The 18,011-nt window shown below is 40.6% G+C and overlaps 1 protein-coding gene across 1 annotated transcript; it reads left to right on the forward strand.

Annotated features, from left to right (window-relative positions):
* Positions 1-1,142: 1,142 nt before the first annotated feature.
* Positions 1,143-17,934, forward strand: mri1 (methylthioribose-1-phosphate isomerase 1). Its single transcript, XM_039684520.2, has 6 exons — positions 1,143-1,497; positions 4,318-4,541; positions 5,877-6,046; positions 6,312-6,488; positions 8,807-9,031; positions 12,084-17,934. Exons 1-6 carry the CDS (start codon positions 1,366-1,368, stop codon positions 12,215-12,217), a joined length of 1,062 nt encoding a protein of 353 aa, XP_039540454.1. The 5' UTR covers positions 1,143-1,365; the 3' UTR covers positions 12,218-17,934.
* Positions 17,935-18,011: the final 77 nt, after the last annotated feature.

The raw sequence follows: 18,011 nt of genomic DNA on the forward strand, positions 1-18,011 counted from the left end.
ATAGTCCATAGCTTGTTCATTATACGAAGAGTTCAGATGCAAAACCCTCTAAATGCCATTTGAAATTTTCTTCTAAAATGACCATTTTGATAAAGCTTGTATATTTAAGTTCAGTAATTTAACTTAAATGACAATTAATAGGTAATATTCATTGCCATTTAAGTGAAATTACTGAACTTAAATAAACTAGCTTGATAAAAATGATCATTTTAGAAGAAAATTTCAAATGGCACTTAGAGGCTTTTGCATCTGAACTCTTCATACTTGGCATTAAGGCATCTTCACACGCAATATGTAAAAGTATGCAACCATGAATGAGATTTGAAGTTTTTGCAAATTGTACACATATCTTTTTAATACTTTTAGAGACTGCACTTTTTTTAATCCAACAAATTTTTCCATTTCCATGCAAACGCTGTGTCCAAGTCTAACTACTTTTCTTCTTTTTTTTCTGTCTTTTTTTTGTTTGTTTGTTTGTTTTTTTGCTGAGTCTTGAACAAATTTGTTCACATTTTTAAAAAGGCATATCAAGAACTTGTTTTTTTCAGCCTACCGCCCATAAGGCCCGTTCAATAACATAACTATTTTAGCTTCTGTTTATTGTGTCTGCCGCTTTAAATGCTCGAGCCTCGAGCTCAGTAGCTTCTGATTGGCTGTCAAAGTTTTTATCGTTAACTTGAAAAACATCGTTCTGTGATTCCAACAATATCATTCCTCTGTGTCGCTATCGTGTATATATAGTAATACACTTTTATTTTCTCATAGAATTAGAATTATTGATTAGTAAGTCTTTACAGTTAATTTTTATTTTACATTTATTTTTTTACTTGTTTATTTTTTGGCGCTCAAAGTCAACAGACAAAAAAGATCTGTGTGTGTGAACTGTGAACATGTCGTTTAAAACACCGTAAAACATGATGGTATCTAAATTATTACAGATATTTTATTTTAATAACCATTCCTTTACATTAAAAAGCCCTGTGCTATTAAAATATCAAAATCACAGATCAACAGTGTGCATTTTAATCGATATTTCGTTGCCTCGTCGTAGTTACGAGAACAGGCTTCAGCTGAATGTCAAACGCAGCACACGGAAGCGCGCAGTCTCTGCTGGAGGATGATTGACAGATGTGGGCGGGACCAGATGGGCGGGGCTTCTTACGTTCACCGGAGAGAGAACACGCGGTTCCGTGAGCCGTGCGCTTTTTTCCCCAGTCCGGGCAGGCCTTTAAACTACGCCCACACCTCGCTCGCGATTCACCCTGCTTCAACACACCCCGAATCCACAGGACTCGAGACGAACCGAACCGTCACACATCGGCGACAGCGCTCCCGGAATCCCTTCATCCGCATCTCATACGGGTCATGACGCTGGAAGCGATCCGGTACCGGTCCGGGTCTCTGCAGATCCTCAACCAGCTGCTGCTGCCGCACGAGACCGTGTTCGACGAGATCCGTTCGGTGCGGGACGGATATGAGGCCATCAAGAGCATGAAGGTACGGAAGGCCCGATCCGCGGATCCCCTGCCCGGTTCCGTTCACACACATCCGAGCATCTCAAAGCCGGGCTGAGGATCCTTTGTGTCGGATCAGAGCACGGGGTCGCGCTTTGTTCGTGCGTGTGCATGTGTGCGATCTGCATAACCTGCGCTTGATGTAAAGTCCCTGTAAGCCCGGTGAATATATTCATACCAGAGAACATAACCGGATTAATAATGTCATTAATGAAATGGCCTCTCAGATCTATGGGAATGAATCCTGATGAACGGCTGTGCGCATCAGGACGCGTTCTTGCGTTCAGTCCGCGCTGATTATTTTTGAATAATGCGCATTATTTTGTTTTCCGCCAGAATTTGTTTATGTTTTTTTAAAAAATATTGAAAATAAATTCAGGAATGTTCCTAAAAGGAAAATCAACTTGGACCGTTCTGTATTACTGACTGTTCTCGGTTCACTTTTGTTTATGTTCTAGTGGTTTGTTTGGTAGACAAATTGTTCATAATTTTGTCAGCATCTCAACTAAGTGTTAAGTTAAAAAGAAACGTCCCTTGCGTTCTGTCTCGACTGTTTCTTGCGCTATTTTGCACATTTTCTTTTGGCTGCTGTGTTTTTATGATGGTATGTCAAGTTTAAAGGGTTAATTCACCCTAAAATTAACTCTTCAAAGCTCAAATGAAGATATTTATCGGAGCGCGTTCTGCCCCTCCATTGACAGCTACGCAACTACCACTTGTTCAAAAGTTCTCGATCACTTTATTTGATGTACAGATTTAATTTGAGCTTTTATTTACATGTCCCTTTCAAAACTGTTCTGAACTTTTAGGACCCGTGTGAACCGCCCCTTAATAAAGGTGTTGTTTCTTCCTCACGCCGCTCCAGTCTTGATTAATGCAGTGCATAATTAATGTGTTGGGGTGCTGGTTTTCCGGCAGCCTCGTCTGCGCCTCATTAATAGTCGTTACTGCAAATATCTCGCATGAATTATTGATCAATCAGGGGTTGGGGGGTTTGGTCGTGTCGTGTGCCAGGCGCTGTCACAGAGCTTTACTAATGGACCGACAGGAAATGACAATCCAGTGACGGTCACCAGACTGTCCATTCATCTACTCTGACGCTTCACCAAGAGTGTGTGGTGTGTTTTCAGTTAAAGGAGTCGTTCACTTCTGAATTAAAATCTCCTGATAATTTACACATCCGAGATGTTCATGTCTTTCTTTCTTCAGTTGAAAAGAAGTTAATGTTTTTGAGGAAGACAATCCATGATTTTTCTCCATATAGTGGACTTCAATGGGGTCCAAACGGTTTAAAGGTGCAGATGTGAGTTTCAGTGCAGCTTTAAAGTCTCGACACGATCCAGCCGAGGAATAAGAGTCTTATCTAGACAAGTCATTGCTCATTTCCTAAAATAAAATGAACATTTATATCATTTTTAAGCACTAATGCTCCCCTTCCACTAGCTGCGATGCGCCACACATTACCTAATCGCATTGAAAGGTCACGCGGAGGAACCGACCAAGTGTCAAACGCCATTTACTAACAAAAATTAAAGGTAAAACAACGATGTCGGATGAAATCCTGGAATGTTTTCGTCAAAAACCTTAACTTCGACTGAAGAAAGAAAGACGTGAATATCTTTGATGACGTGGAGGAGAGTAAAATATCAGGAGATTTGAATTCTGAAGTGTACTACTCCTTTAAGAATGGTGATGTCATACTGTTATTAAATCACTATGACATCACAGTCATGTAATCAGCTCTTTGAACTGAAAGGAATGACCACTTTTAGAATGATGTCATTATTCTCTATTGTTGTTCTAATGGAATGATGACATCATACTGCACACATGATGTCATTTCTACTGGAGTTGTTTAATAATCTCTGAACTGAGAATTTCATTGAAACTCTTAAAATTTTGTGTAAAAATGTGTCCACAAAAACTCAAAACAGTGAGCTTATTCATCTCTCACATCAGTGTGAATTAATTAATTAATGCGGCTTTTCACTGTAATAATGTAGTTTTCCATTCCAGCGAGCTGATTTTAGACCTGAACGGAAGCCTTAAAATCATGAAAATCAATTTAAATAGATGATCTATGAGAGGAGAATGTGCGAAGGAAGAAACCTGCTCTTAAAGGGACAGTTCACCCCAAAAAATGTTGAGAATTTAGTTTTTCCTACAATATATATTAAAATAAAAATAAAAAAAGTCTCTGTGCTAAATAGTCTCACAAAATATATTTTTTTAATAATTAAATTGATTTAAAAACTGTTTTTTTTTTCATTTGTAATATTATAATTAATAAAACAAATTGCCATAACAAGAATAAAATACATTTTGCAACATATTCAAAATATATTGTATATTGAAAAGTTATTTTAAATTGTAATGCATCACAGTATTTATTTATTTTTTACTGTTGTTTTAAGTCCCCCTGTAATTTTAATAATTAATAATCAGTAAGCTGATTTTAGACCTGAATGGAAGTGTTAAAATAATGAAAATCAATTTAAATGGATGATCTGTGAGAGGAATAAACCTCCTCTTAAAGGGACAGTTCACCCAAAAAAAATAAATTCTGTCATCATTTACTCACCCTGGTGTTGTAACAAACCTGATTATTCTTTCTTCTGTTGAACACAAGAGATGATATTTTGAAGAATGCTTTCATCATTTTTATTTTTCTACAATGGAAGTCAATGGTTACCAACATTCTTCTAAATTTCCTGTTCAACCGAAGAACGAAACTCATACAGGTTTGGAAGCATTGTGGAGCGTTTGGCCCTGACTCTCTGGCGTGTGACCTTTGACCCTGCAGGTGCGCGGCGCTCCCGCCATTGCCATCGTGGGGTGCCTGAGCCTGGCGGTGGAGCTGCGGGGGGGCGCCGGGGCCGACGACCTCGTGTCCTTCATCAGGGAGTCTCTGTGTCACCTGACCTCCGCCCGACCCACGGCGGTCAACATGGGCCGAGCCGCGCGCGAGCTCATGGAGTTCACGGAGAACGAGAGCATGGAGAAAAACACAGAGCAGCTGAGAGACAGGTGACCCCGAGAAGTTAAACCTTTCAGGGACTCGCTGGAGGCACGTTTGATCGCAAGATAGTCCAGAGCAGAATCACACACTCGGCTTAGTCTCCTTCAGTTATCTCTGTGGACGCTTGTTTCCGACAGACACAGAATATAAAATAAAAACGTAATTGTGAATTAGTTTTTAGTTTTTTTTTCTCCGATATGGGCTTTATAGTTTACAATTGCGATTTATTACTCACAATTCAGAGAAAGGTTAGAACTAGGGCTGTCAAACGATTAATCGTGATTATTCGCATCCAAAATAAAAGTTTGTGTTTACATAATATATGTGGGTGCACTGTGTATAATTATTTTGTATATATATATATATATATAAATACACACACATGCATGTATATCTAAGAAAAAAAATATTTATATATAAAATATTTATATATAATATAAATTATATATAAATCTATATACAGTATACATATGAAAATATTTCTTAAATGTATACAAGAATGTTTGTGTATATATATATATATATATATATATATATAAATAATTATACACAGTGCACCCACATATATTATGTAAACTCAAACTTTTATTTTGGATGCGATTAATCGCGATTAATCATTTGACAGCCCTAGTTAAAACCTTTTTACCTTTTTTTAACCTAATTATTTTTTTATTTTGTGGCGGAAACAAGCTTTTATATGTCTGTGAAATCTGTCTTAAAGTTGAATTGAAATTCTGAACACACATTATAGGCTATTTCTGGTGTTTTTGACCTGAATATGTTCAGTTAGAAACGTAGGATTGTCAAAAATTTGAGACTAGCTTGGTTATGAAGACTAGAGTACTAAAACTGAGCAAAATAACGCTATTAGCTTTTAAAAATATTTTAGTTATTTAGTTATTATTAATTTAATAGTTTAAACATTTAGAAATATTAAAAGAATCGTTTAAAATCTTTCTACTAATAAATTATTACGACGTTAAAAAGCCACATAAAATCTAAATTTGTTTTAAATTATTTAAATAATTAAAAACTATTTATTTCAATTATAATATAATAAAAAAATAGTATATTTAAAACTGTCATCTTAAATTATGATAATTCACAATATTTCTGTTTTTTTACTCTATTTATAAAATAATTAACTGTTTTTTAACTGAACAACATAATCAATTAAGAGCGTTCAAGGAAATTATATTTTGCTGTTGTGTTCAAATTCACTTTTTATCCAACAGAGATAATTCAATTCAGAGTCCAAATCAATTGATAACCACACTTTAATCTCCAGCAAAGGATTGATCACCATAACAGAGCAGCGTATTAATGTTTCTCCCCTGCTGCAGCGTGATTGGCTGGATCGAGGAGATGTTGGAGCGAGACGTGAACGACAACAAAAAAATCGGCAACTACGGCGCCCAGCACATCCTGTCGGGAGTCCCGCGAGACTCGGTCACCATCCTCACACACTGCAACACCGGCAGCCTCGCCACCGCGGGATACGGCACAGCTCTCGGTGAGTGCGCGGCAGTTCAACTTTATTCTCCATTCTGTTCCTCACAGACTTTTTTGACCGTTTTTTAAATATTATGTTGGCCAATGTCAATTTTTGAAATCAAACACACCCCTTCTTCATTGCTCCGCCTCCAAAACGAACCGCCCTGCTCCGGGTCGGTCTCGAACCCCGAAAATTTCAGACATCCAAACAGCGTTCCCCCCTGAAATCGTGCGCTGGTGTAGAAATGCTGGAACTGAGTGTGTGTGTGTGTGTGATCACGCAGGAGTGGTGCGGTCGCTGCACACGCTGGGCCGCTTGAAGCGCTTGTACTGCACAGAGACGAGGCCCTACAACCAGGGCGCCCGACTGACGGCGTACGAGGCCGTCGCTGAGGGCTTCCCCGCCACCCTCATCACAGACAGCATGGCCGCGCTCGCCATGAGGGAGAAGGGCATCACAGGTGACTCCCGCTTCTGTGAAACCACATCTGCTAACTTACAACACTCTTTAACAGAAATTACTGCAATTGGACTACAAAAGGACTACAAAAAACGGCTTAAAACATGTTGATCCTGTGTACTACTAAATTTATCTGATTATTAAAAAAAAGTTTAAAAAAACAAAACAAACGGCTAGTAGGGACCATAGATATGTATATAAAGGCTAGATGTGTCGTCCGCGCTGCTGGTCAATGGAGGTCGACGTCAGCACCTGGCGGCCATCTTGTCACAGGCAGCTCGCTCATTGGTAACATTATTTTAATGGTGCATGTACTTTTTAAATCACCGTAACGATTTTTCAAACAGTCTGGTTTGTTATAAACGGAAGAGATGTAGTTATGATACTGCATACTTATGAATAATAAGTGTATAAATAAATAATCATCCAGAATTATAAACCATTTACCAAGAAGTAAGCAACACTGGTCCAGAAGCACTTCCTGTTTCAGTTTGTAACTGTTTTCTTTATTTCACATGTAAAGATGTTTGTTTAACTTTTTGATTCAGTTTTAAATGTTCTGTTGGTTGGGTTTTATCCCAGCTTTTATGTAGTGTTAAAAAACTGAAACAGGAAGTGCTTCTGGACCAGTTTTTACATCTTGTGAAATGGTCTATAGCCACGTTAATAACGTTTGTAAAAAACCAAACCGTTTGTAAATCCGTCAAGATTTCAACGAGATAAGAGTATTTCTTACATCAGAAAGCCTGTCTGTGACAAGATGGCCGCCGGTGATGACGATGGAAACTCCGCCGTAACACATCTAGCCTTTATATACATATCTATGGTAGGGACTACGATGAGCTTCTTCATGAGTAAGTGACATCACTAACCCTAACATTTACATAAACCCCGCCCCTCGATTTTATAGATTATATTCTAGTCAGTGATTGGCATATTCCTCACGATAGTTCACACTCTGTTGCTCTCCATGTCGTCACTTCTTGAGTCTCTCCTTCATTGTCCGTTTTAACATAAAAGGCTAAAAGCTTTTGAAGAGTGTAATTGGAGCTGCCAACACACACAAGCTCTTGAAGCTCCGCCCTCTGTGCCGGGAGCACCAGCTCATTTGCATTTTAAGGGACACACACAAACTGCGTTTTTGCTCACCCTCAAAAAGTGACAGTTTTAACCTGTTAACTGTCACCCCCCCTTTTTTGAATAGACATGAAAATGCACATTTCGAACTTAAATGGTTGTAATTCAAGAATGCTTTGGAATATAGACATATGATTGGTCTTGTTTTAAAGAAGACATTTGGCAGATTTTTGTAGAAGTGAAATAAATTAAGAAAGTGAAACAGAAAAAAAGTTATTGAAGTTTGAGTTCATGGAAATGTACAATGTAAAAATATTAATTATTCATATTTTACAAAAAATATATATTTTCAAAACCTGGGCTACTCTAAAATGGCAGAAAAATCAAAGCCAAAAATCTGAACAAGTTGTGTTTCAAATTTTAGGTTGATATCTCAAAAAATGAGCTTTCAGTAAGATTTTGTTTGAGCGCAGTACCAAACTTTTTCACTAGGGCACAACCAGACTCCATTACTGCCCATATAAGGGCGCCTGCATTTCCATTCCTGTTTTGATTGATATGAACCATTATTTTCACAATTTTCATACAATTTCTGAAGTAGAGATCCTATTCAGAAGTAGTATGGGAAGTTTGGCAGATTTTGATATGAATTGAACCTCTAAGAAACACATACAAAGAACACGCATGTAAGTCATAGCAAGCTGACACGTCACAAATGATGAATTTATTATTTTTTTCTTGATATTTCAAACTTTTCAGACCTTTTTTTCCAAAATAATTGAATGGATTCTATCTTTTGAACTTTTGGCATGAAAACAAACTGAGGTATCTACCATTTTTTCATGATTTTTCATGTTTACTGCTATTTTAAAATAAAGGTCTGAACACGCCTTATGAGTATGAAAATATTCTTGTTTTATATTGATAAATTATGGCTCCTCTGTAATATATTTTGAAATTCAGTCACCAAATATGGAAACTAGAGATTGTAAGCTTTCAAATGATATATAGTTTGTCAATATTATTTAAGGTATTTACTAAGATATTATTGTTTTAAAAATATAGTGGCAAACGTCCCACCTGTGGGACGGTGACAGTTAAGTGGTTTTAACATGCTATCAAAAAATAGCATGTTATGTGGTATTTTAAGCTAAAACTTCACACACACACACACACACACACTCTGTGAGACATCTTTTAAGGGCATTATAGGACCCCTGTAACGTTCTTGTGCGCACACAGCTGTCGTCGTCGGAGCGGACAGGGTCGTTGCGAACGGTGACACGGCGAATAAGGTGGGCACGTATCAGCTGGCCATCGCCGCCAAACACCACGGGGTGCCGTTCTACGTGGCGGCGCCGAGCACGTCCTGCGACCTAAGTCTGGAGAGCGGGCGAGACATCGTGATCGAGGAACGTCCCGCCGTGGAGCTCACCAGCATCAACGGGGTTCCTGTAGCCGCACCTGGTGAGTGTGTGTGTGTGTGTGTGTGTGAAATGAGAAACGAGAAGTAAAAAGGCACAAGACTCACTTTTCAATCCTCAGGTTGCCAACATTTCCATGATCTACTGAAACACTGAAACCATGGGAATATGGTGTTAATATATTCATATCGAATTTTATTATATAATTACTGTAGAAATTAAATGTATTAAATGAGTAATACAATATAATTGCAGTATTTCTTGTTATCAAGCTTTTTGTGCATCAGTTTTATGCCTAGCGACACATTGTGTGTCTCTAGTGTGAGTGTGGTGCATTTTCCCCTGCCATTGTGTGTTTGCATTTATGTTCTGTAAACCTCTATTTTCAAAGCAGTAGGTTATTTTAGTGAACAAAGGGTGAGAAAGGTGTGCGTGTATGAATGTGAGAGAGAAAGAGAGCGAGAGAGAGACACTGAATGTGTGTGTGTGTGTGAGACCGCAGGGCTTAAGTGAGATTTGAAACAGAGCGGAGCTGCTTTTAATTAAACGGTTGTGATATGAGAGCGAGAGAGGAATGATCCTACATACGTGTGAGAATAGAAGAGAGAGAGACGAGTCGGAAGCATCAGATTAATTAAAGCTGCAGCGTTTAATAGCTGCCGGCGTCTCGGGGGGGAGGACAGATTACTGCACAGCTCTCATGAACTCTCTGACGCACTGTGGACCGGACCAGGAGGTTCACAGTAGTTGCGCACCCCTCGTTTATTCATTAACTCGTTATCTGGAACTGCCTTATATTTGAAGAGAAGCACAAAGTTTCAATATGAGCTAGAGTGCTCTCTGCGGAGTGAAATTGTATAGTGTTATTATTAGAGAAGCTAGTTATTATTATTATAATCAATCCAGTGTTGTTACTACTAGACATCTAACAACAGACTCGATTAGTATAATGTCAACTGTCTCATTGTAAAGGCTCCTAATTTAGTTTTGAAGTCTCCTATAATAGTTACATGTAATCCATGGTCAATAAACCTTTTCTTTTCTTATATATATTACACATCACCTTTCGGTCTCTCTAAACCCCTCCTTGACCAATCAGAGTAGAGTAGACCAATTAGAAATTTGCATGAGGCCAGCCTACGGTCTTCATTTGCTGCCTGCGAACAACAATGTGATCATTACTGTTCATATCGCTGTGTGTCAAGTGCTGAGAAAGATCCGAAGCTGAAATTCAGATTGGATAAAGGTGGTTTGGTTTCTGACATGCACTGAAAGCGGTCGATCAATCACATCAGCCTGGGCCATCTGACCAATCAGAGGAGCGTAGACCAATCACAACAGATTGGGCCATCTCATCTAACCAATCAGAGTTGACCAATCACAACAGACTGGGCCACCTGACCAATCAGAGCGGAGTAGACCAATCACAACAGATTGGGCCATCTGACCAATCAGAGTGGAGTAGACCAATCACAACAGACTGGGCCACCTGACCAATCAGAGCGGAGTAGACCAATCACAACAGACTGGGCCATCTGACCAATCAGAGCGGAGTAGACCAATCACAACAGACTGGGCCACCTGACCAATCAGAGCGGAGTAGACCAATCACAACAGACTGGGCCATCTGACCAATCAGAGCGGAGTAGACCAATCACAACAGACTGGGCCACCTGACCAATCAGAGCGGAGTAGACCAATCACAACAGACTGGGCCATCTGACCAATCAGAGTGGAGTAGACCAATCACAACAGACTGGGCCACCTGACCAATCAGAGCGGAGTAGACCAATCACAACAGATTGGGCCATCTGACCAATCAGAGTGGAGTAGACCAATCACAACAGACTGGGCCATCTGACCAATCAGAGCGGAGTAGACCAATCAGAGTAGACCAATCACAACAGACTGGGCCATCTGACCAATCAGAGCGGAGTAGACCAATCAGAGTAGACCAATCACAACAGACTGGGCCATCTGACCAATCAGAGCGGAGTAGACCAATCACAACAGACTGGGCCACCTGACCAATCAGAGCGGAGTAGACCAATCACAACAGACTGGGCCATCTGACCAATCAGAGTGGAGTAGACCAATCACAACAGACTGGGCCACCTGACCAATCAGAGCGGAGTAGACCAATCACAACAGATTGGGCCATCTGACCAATCAGAGTGGAGTAGACCAATCACAACAGACTGGGCCACCTGACCAATCAGAGCGGAGTAGACCAATCACAACAGACTGGGCCATCTGACCAATCAGAGTGGAGTAGACCAATCACAACAGACTGGGCCACCTGACCAATCAGAGCGGAGTAGACCAATCACAACAGATTGGGCCATCTGACCAATCAGAGTGGAGTAGACCAATCACAACAGACTGGGCCATCTGACCAATCAGAGTGGAGTAGACCAATCACAACAGACTGGGCCATCTGACCAATCAGAGTGGAGTAGACCAATCACAACAGATTGGGCCATCTGACCAATCAGAGTAGACCAATCACATCAGCCTGGGCCATCTGACGAATCAGAGCAGAGTAGACCAATCACAACAGACTGGGACATCTGACCAATCAGAGCAGAGTAGACCAATCACAACAGACTGGGTCATCTGACCAATCAGAGCAGAGTAGACCAATCACAACAGATTGGGCCATCTCATCTAACCAATCAGAGTTGACCAATCATAACTGACTGGGCCATCTGACCAATCAGAGCAGAGTAGACCAATCACAACAGATTGGGCCATCTGACCAATCAGAGTTGACCAATCACAACAGACTGGACCATCTCACCAATCAGAGCAGAGTAGACCAATCACAACAGACTGGACTATCTGACCAATCAGAGCAGAGTTGACCAATCACAACAGACTGGGCCATCTGACCAATCAGAGCAGAGTAGACCAACCAATCCTAAAATAGAAGTACTGTGGGAGACTCCATAACAAAATTAGGAGTATGTTTTATCCAACTTCTGAAAATATCCAGCTCTAAATATCAACAAAAGCTCAGACGATACATCAGTGACACTAAACAGCGCTGTTGGTTGTGTGTGTGTGTGTGTGTGTGTGTGTGTGTGTGGTTGCAGGGATCGACGTGTGGAACCCGGCGTTCGACGTCACCCCGCACCAGCTGATCACGGGCGGCATCATCACCGAGCTCGGCGTGTTCCTGCCGTCCGAACTGCAGGCCGCTCTGACGGGGAGACTCACTGCGCTGTGAGGCACGGGTGCACCTCACACACCTCTCGCCTCTCTCTCTCTCTCTCCTAGTGTTCTCACCTCACTGTGGTGGAAGCTGCACCTTTAATCACACACACAAGCATCGGCACCGAGGTGTTAACACACGCACGTTACGTTCAATTCAACACTTACAAAGTGAAGTGGAATAACACCATGTGACACAATTGTTCAACCCAGGGATGCTTGTAAACACACACACACACACATGCAAACACACACCTTCTCCTTCTCTCTGTGTACAGCTCATGTCACACCATCTCATGTCTTTTGTGAAAGCCTCATTCACCTGTTCCTTTTTTTCCACTCGTTTCTTCCCCTCTTTCTGGCTCAGCTCCAGTGTTTATAACAGGAAGTGTTTCAGAGATGGCAAACAGTGGGCAGGCATTGGGAACATTCAGAGTATTTCAAAATAAAAGTCTTAGGTTTAATACGGGTCGAACTGATGTCCTTTGAGGGTCCGGGTCATATTTCACCCCAAAATCAAATGGAAACGTAAACAAAGCCTATTTTTCGGACCATCTGACGGTTATGCAGATTTTCCCTCCATATTCTCAGTTCTGTAATAGAAAAACATTTTCTATTTATATTGTAAATGTATACCATGCATTCAATTTAAAAAAAAAGTAATATCATAGTAGCATTTCTCTTATTACAATATTTATTACTGTAGTATTTATTGTAAAAAAAGAATGTGTTACAGGAATGAATATATTTTTAAATAAGTGCACAATAGTCTAATTTACAAACGATTGGGATCACTAAGATTTTTCTGAAAGTAATATTTCATAGTATAACTTTTTAATCAAATATTGTACAGCTTTCTGGACTTGATGCTTCAATCCCTGGGGAAAGTTGGCTCACCTAATGTCAGTAGTAAGATGAGTGGGAGAAATATACTATTGGGTGATAGTATTATATGGTCCTCCTTCATGGACCAACAATGTCTCAGAGGACTCAAAAGTGCCCCCTGGCGTCCGGTCTTGATCTCGGTGCCTTCCGAATCATCCACAGCCGATTTCGACATGGACTCGATTGCTTGTTGGAGAGGGCGACTCCTAACCCCTTGTTCACCTCAGTAGACTGATTGTGGCGACTCAAACCCTGCATCCCAATCCCCAAACCCTCACCTTCCAGCCATTTTTTGTAACTTCGGTTGCCAGTTTTTGCCAACATTTTCTCTCAAACGCTTCCTCCCGTCCATCTTCCCAGGGGAGTGAAAGCTTCGCTCCAAATCTGAGTTTTCCCTGTTCTACGTTCTCCCGGTTAGTCCATATTGACCTTTCTTGGGCATTGAGATTGCCTAAGCGTGTCCCACCGCCTCATCTCTTCTGGCTTGACGTGTCCTTGTGCCATTGAGGAGCTTTGGGACTGAAGTGCTGACGTCGCACGGCTTCAGACGGTGTCCGCTTGCTCCCCGAGGGGCCGCTGTCCGCGCTCAGAGTCGGCGAGGGTCATGACCAGAACTTGCTTTGATGCATTTTTAATTCTTACACCAGACTTGTAATTGGTCATTTCATTTGCCAGTTCCATGGTTTCACCTGTGCATTTATCACCGTTTCCAGCTTTTCCACTTTTCTGAGGGGGATCTTTGGACACGTGAGTCTTGGGAGTTTGCCAATCCACACCTTGAGTGTTCCTGGTCTTGATGGTGTCATTTATGCACATGATGGTGTCCTTTTTGGTGTCCCGGTTTGCTCATACGATCTGCCCAAACACAGTTTTGTACAAGTATTCCATCAAAATGAAATCTTTGACCTTTTCAATGGAGCTTTTCAATTACTGGGCTTGATTTTCATCCTCACCCATGTGATGAAGCCATGATTTCACCAAGCGCAACATGTTCCTGGATCAACATCTTTTTTGATCCTGGAACAACGTTCCAATCAACCAATCAGATTTGAGGGACGAGTTTTCAGTTTATCTCATCAAGTTGAGGCTTGCAATCAGGGTTTGCTGCTTCTACTTCAGAGTTATCCGCCTATCCTTCCCCTTTGATTTTAGGGATAACTCATGGGTAGGCTTAGGTGTAGGCGAAGTTTTCAGATTGGAATATTCCAGGATCAATAGAATATTGCAGATATTACTTGGCAAAATCATGGTGACCTATCATCCATATAGGCTCATATTGGTGGAACAAGGAAAGCTAACCAAACTGTAGTCGTTTACTGAAACCCATTTCATGGCTCCGATAATGAGCTCCATTGACAGTTGGGTGTTGAGGCAAAATTTTGCATCTTGGAAGTAATGTTTTACCAGAGAGGCACCTGTAAAAACTCGACTCAAAAGCCGTCCTCAGGAGGGAATGAGGAACTTGCTCAAAGCCGTTGGCCAGATTGAGGAACCAGACGTGCAGTTCCCTTTCCTGAATAGATGCCATTTAACACTGTTATGTTCAAGGCATCCAATTTCCAGCCTTTTCCACAACTGTATCTAAAAGTGCGCCAACACTGAAAATATCGATATATTCAGAAGGGTTATTTAGCGAAGCTGTTCGATGGTGAATGAGTTCTTGTGTTTTGGGATCAGCACTCCCCTTGCTCTTCACCAGGCTTTGGGAATCATTTGCATTTCCCAGACTATCCGTATGTTTCTCCAAAGAAATGTCATAACCTCCAGGGCATATACTGTCGGTCTTGTTTGCATGTTCTCAGGTGGGTTTTCTCCTAATGTCTCCGGATTCCCCGACAAGGACATGTCCAAAGAAAAGCAGGTTCATGCCTAATTGTCCGTAGGTGTGAAAGAGTGTGTGAGTCCCGAGGACTGTTGGGAAAACACTTGTCGACGTACTCCAAAAAAAACATCGCCAAGAAAATTCATGGAGAGTCTGAATAAGAGTCTTTTGTATGGCGAGAGATGGCAATATAATCACCAGATTGTTAATGAGGGAAAGATGTTAGTGATGTCGTGGGGGTGCGATTCGGAGGGACGGGCATTGGCGTATCTCTTTAGACACTTTCAGAGATCCTCTTTTTTCAACACGTTTTTTGTATTCACATCCAATCGATTTTCGCTGATGATGAGCCGAGTGAACATGCAAATTCATTCCCTGACAGTAGATGGCGCTTAATGTAATGATCTTGCCTTGCATCTTGTCTTCCGGCAGTGTAGATGGTGGTGTATATCTTCTTTGCTGTTACGTATGTGTTCGGTATGACCGTTTTGTGTTTGAGCGCCCCCAAGTTGTGTTTTACTGTAACTTCAGAAGCACGAGACTCTCATTGGTCGGATGGATTTTGACGCGGTGCGTCAAACCAAAAAAACAAACCCGAGGCGTTTTTTTTTTAAATGGCGCTTTTACGCATGACGTCTTTCGTGTTGGTGTGCACACTCACATTGGCACCCTTTGCTTAGTCACGACTCGAGGCATTAAACATCGGCCAATATCACGTGCGAAATTCGTCCCGGTGTGAACAGGCCTTAAGGATGTGCTGTAAATGTCTTTTTCCTTGTTGCATCAATCTCAATTTAATGGATTCAATTCAAATTGGATGTCAATTTAAATGGAGTTTTAAAAATTTTGAATGAATTTTTTTCTCTCTAAAACTAAATCTTACCGACCCCAATCTTATTTGTTTTTTTTTATTTATTTAATTTTTTTTTGCATTACAATGAGAATTTTGGCGGGAAAATATATTTAATTGTCATCTTCATGATCCTCAAGTCTTTGCAAAGCTTGTTATTGCTGATCATAACACCATGCGTTTTCTTTTGATTTTGAGCTGAAGTGTTTCCGTGAGACTTCCAGGTCCAACTGTGTATTAGTTATAATGATAGATGTGTAAAAATGTAAGCCCAGTTTAGATAAGGGCTGTACTTTAAATGTACATATGTACGATTTATCAGCACCAGTCCTTTTACAGGGAATGCCAATCGAATCACACGTTACTGAATCAAAATGTTATATTAACATTTCGAGAGATTTGAATCCTGCAGTCGAACAAATAAAACGGATACAGAGATTATGAACATTCGTGCACGGACGATTTTTAACGGTGAGTTTCAGTGTATATTTAATTTCGACCAGAATGGTCAATAACCGCTCAGTGATTTTAAGAGGTCAATGCTTCATCTCAAGCTCTGTGGACTGTGTTTTTGACATCCTATGGTGAAAAAAAAATGATTTTCACTCATAATGATGATGTCACACACAGATGCTTGAGTTAATCCTGTGGTCGTTGGATGGATGAATCTGATCAGGGTTGGGGAAATGGTGCTATGGAGCGAGACTATAGACTATACCTCAGAAGAGATCCCAAACTTCTCTAGTACTTCCGCTTTGGTTTTTATTGTAGTTCTGTGTTGTATTTATTCTCACACACATGCGCACAGCTGATCTTGGGTCAAAATTCGGCGCGGGCCGCTATGTGTTCGGGTTTAGATCTGATCCGGGATCAGCACCGCGAGTCGGTCAGGGCTTCGGCTCCGTGTTACCGAATGTAACGAGGCCTAAAATCCTCACTGCCTTACGGGACCAGCAAAAACACCCCGCCCACTGATGTCCGATTGGCTGAATGAGACGGAGCCACGCCCACTTCTCAGAGCGCATGTAACGGTCATGTATAAATCAAAAGAATGAATCATTTCCTGCATTTTTTTTTTGTTTTTCTCCACCATCAGCGTCACATTTATTTAGATAATAACTTCAAATCACACATTGGTATGGTAATGATTGCACATTTTATTTTTGTACATTTCATCTTTTTAAATCAAAAAATGTAGCATCAAAACACGTAGAGCAGCTGTAAATGTGGTCATCTATTTTTTTTTCTTTTAAGAAACTCAAATTATCATATAAAACGGCTCAAAGGAAAATCTGTTTTGCTTTGGGGGGTTTTGTTGTTGTTTTTGGCTAATTTAATTTCTTTGATTTTTTAAGGTCAGAACTATAAACCAGAGATGTGGAGATAATAGTCATAATAAAGTCAAATGTAGCATAATTCGAGGTCATATGTGTGTGGATTTGTGTTGTTCTGGTGGTACAAATTTTGTTTTCACATCAAATTTATTTTATTTGTGTGGGGGGGGGGGGGCTGTGTAAGCAGATTATTTGTTTTATATGTATCTATACACTGTATATCCATGAATTGTGATTCTTGGTGATGAAACTGTTGTTTAAAAGCTTTCATTGAGAGGTCCTCTATAGATTCGACTCCCCGCTCGACAACTATTAAAAAAATATTAGCAATTGAATCTGTTAAAAATCTCAGATTTCGCTCTCGGCTTTGAAGCGCTTCACACACACGGCCTGGCTCTCGGACAAACTCAATGTTCATTTATTCTTCTCTCTCTTAAATTCGGACATTCATTCGAATGATAACCTCACACTTGAGCGAGAGCCGGTGGATGGGCCGTTCTCTCCTCCAGCAGACGTCTGAACACAGGACGGTGGTTGTGTGTGTGAAGACGAGTCTGTAACGTGTGTGTGTGTGTGAGAGAGAGCGAGGAGCTTCTCTGGTGCCAAAACAAGTGTTTCTGTGGTGCGGGACGGACGCCGTCTTAGAGGACCTCTCTGTGTTTCTGTTCGTTCTCGTTCTTCTGATTGATAATCACTGCTGGGTTTGATTTTGTATTCTGTGGAAGTAGTTGGAGAAAAAACTATTAGACTGGATGTTTTTTTATACATATGAATATAATATACAACATGCATAAATTAAGAGATGTCTGTTCCACATCAGTACAATAAACAGAGAGAACCAATACTGTGTAATTGTGTAATTATTTATGGTCATTATTGAATGAACTGAGAGATTAGAGCAGTCATATACCTTAGTCTG

Source organism: Pimephales promelas, chromosome 6 (assembly GCF_988280905.1).
Source record: "Pimephales promelas chromosome 6, fPimPro1.hap1.1, whole genome shotgun sequence".
NCBI classification, from domain to species: Eukaryota; Metazoa; Chordata; class Actinopteri; order Cypriniformes; family Leuciscidae; genus Pimephales; species Pimephales promelas.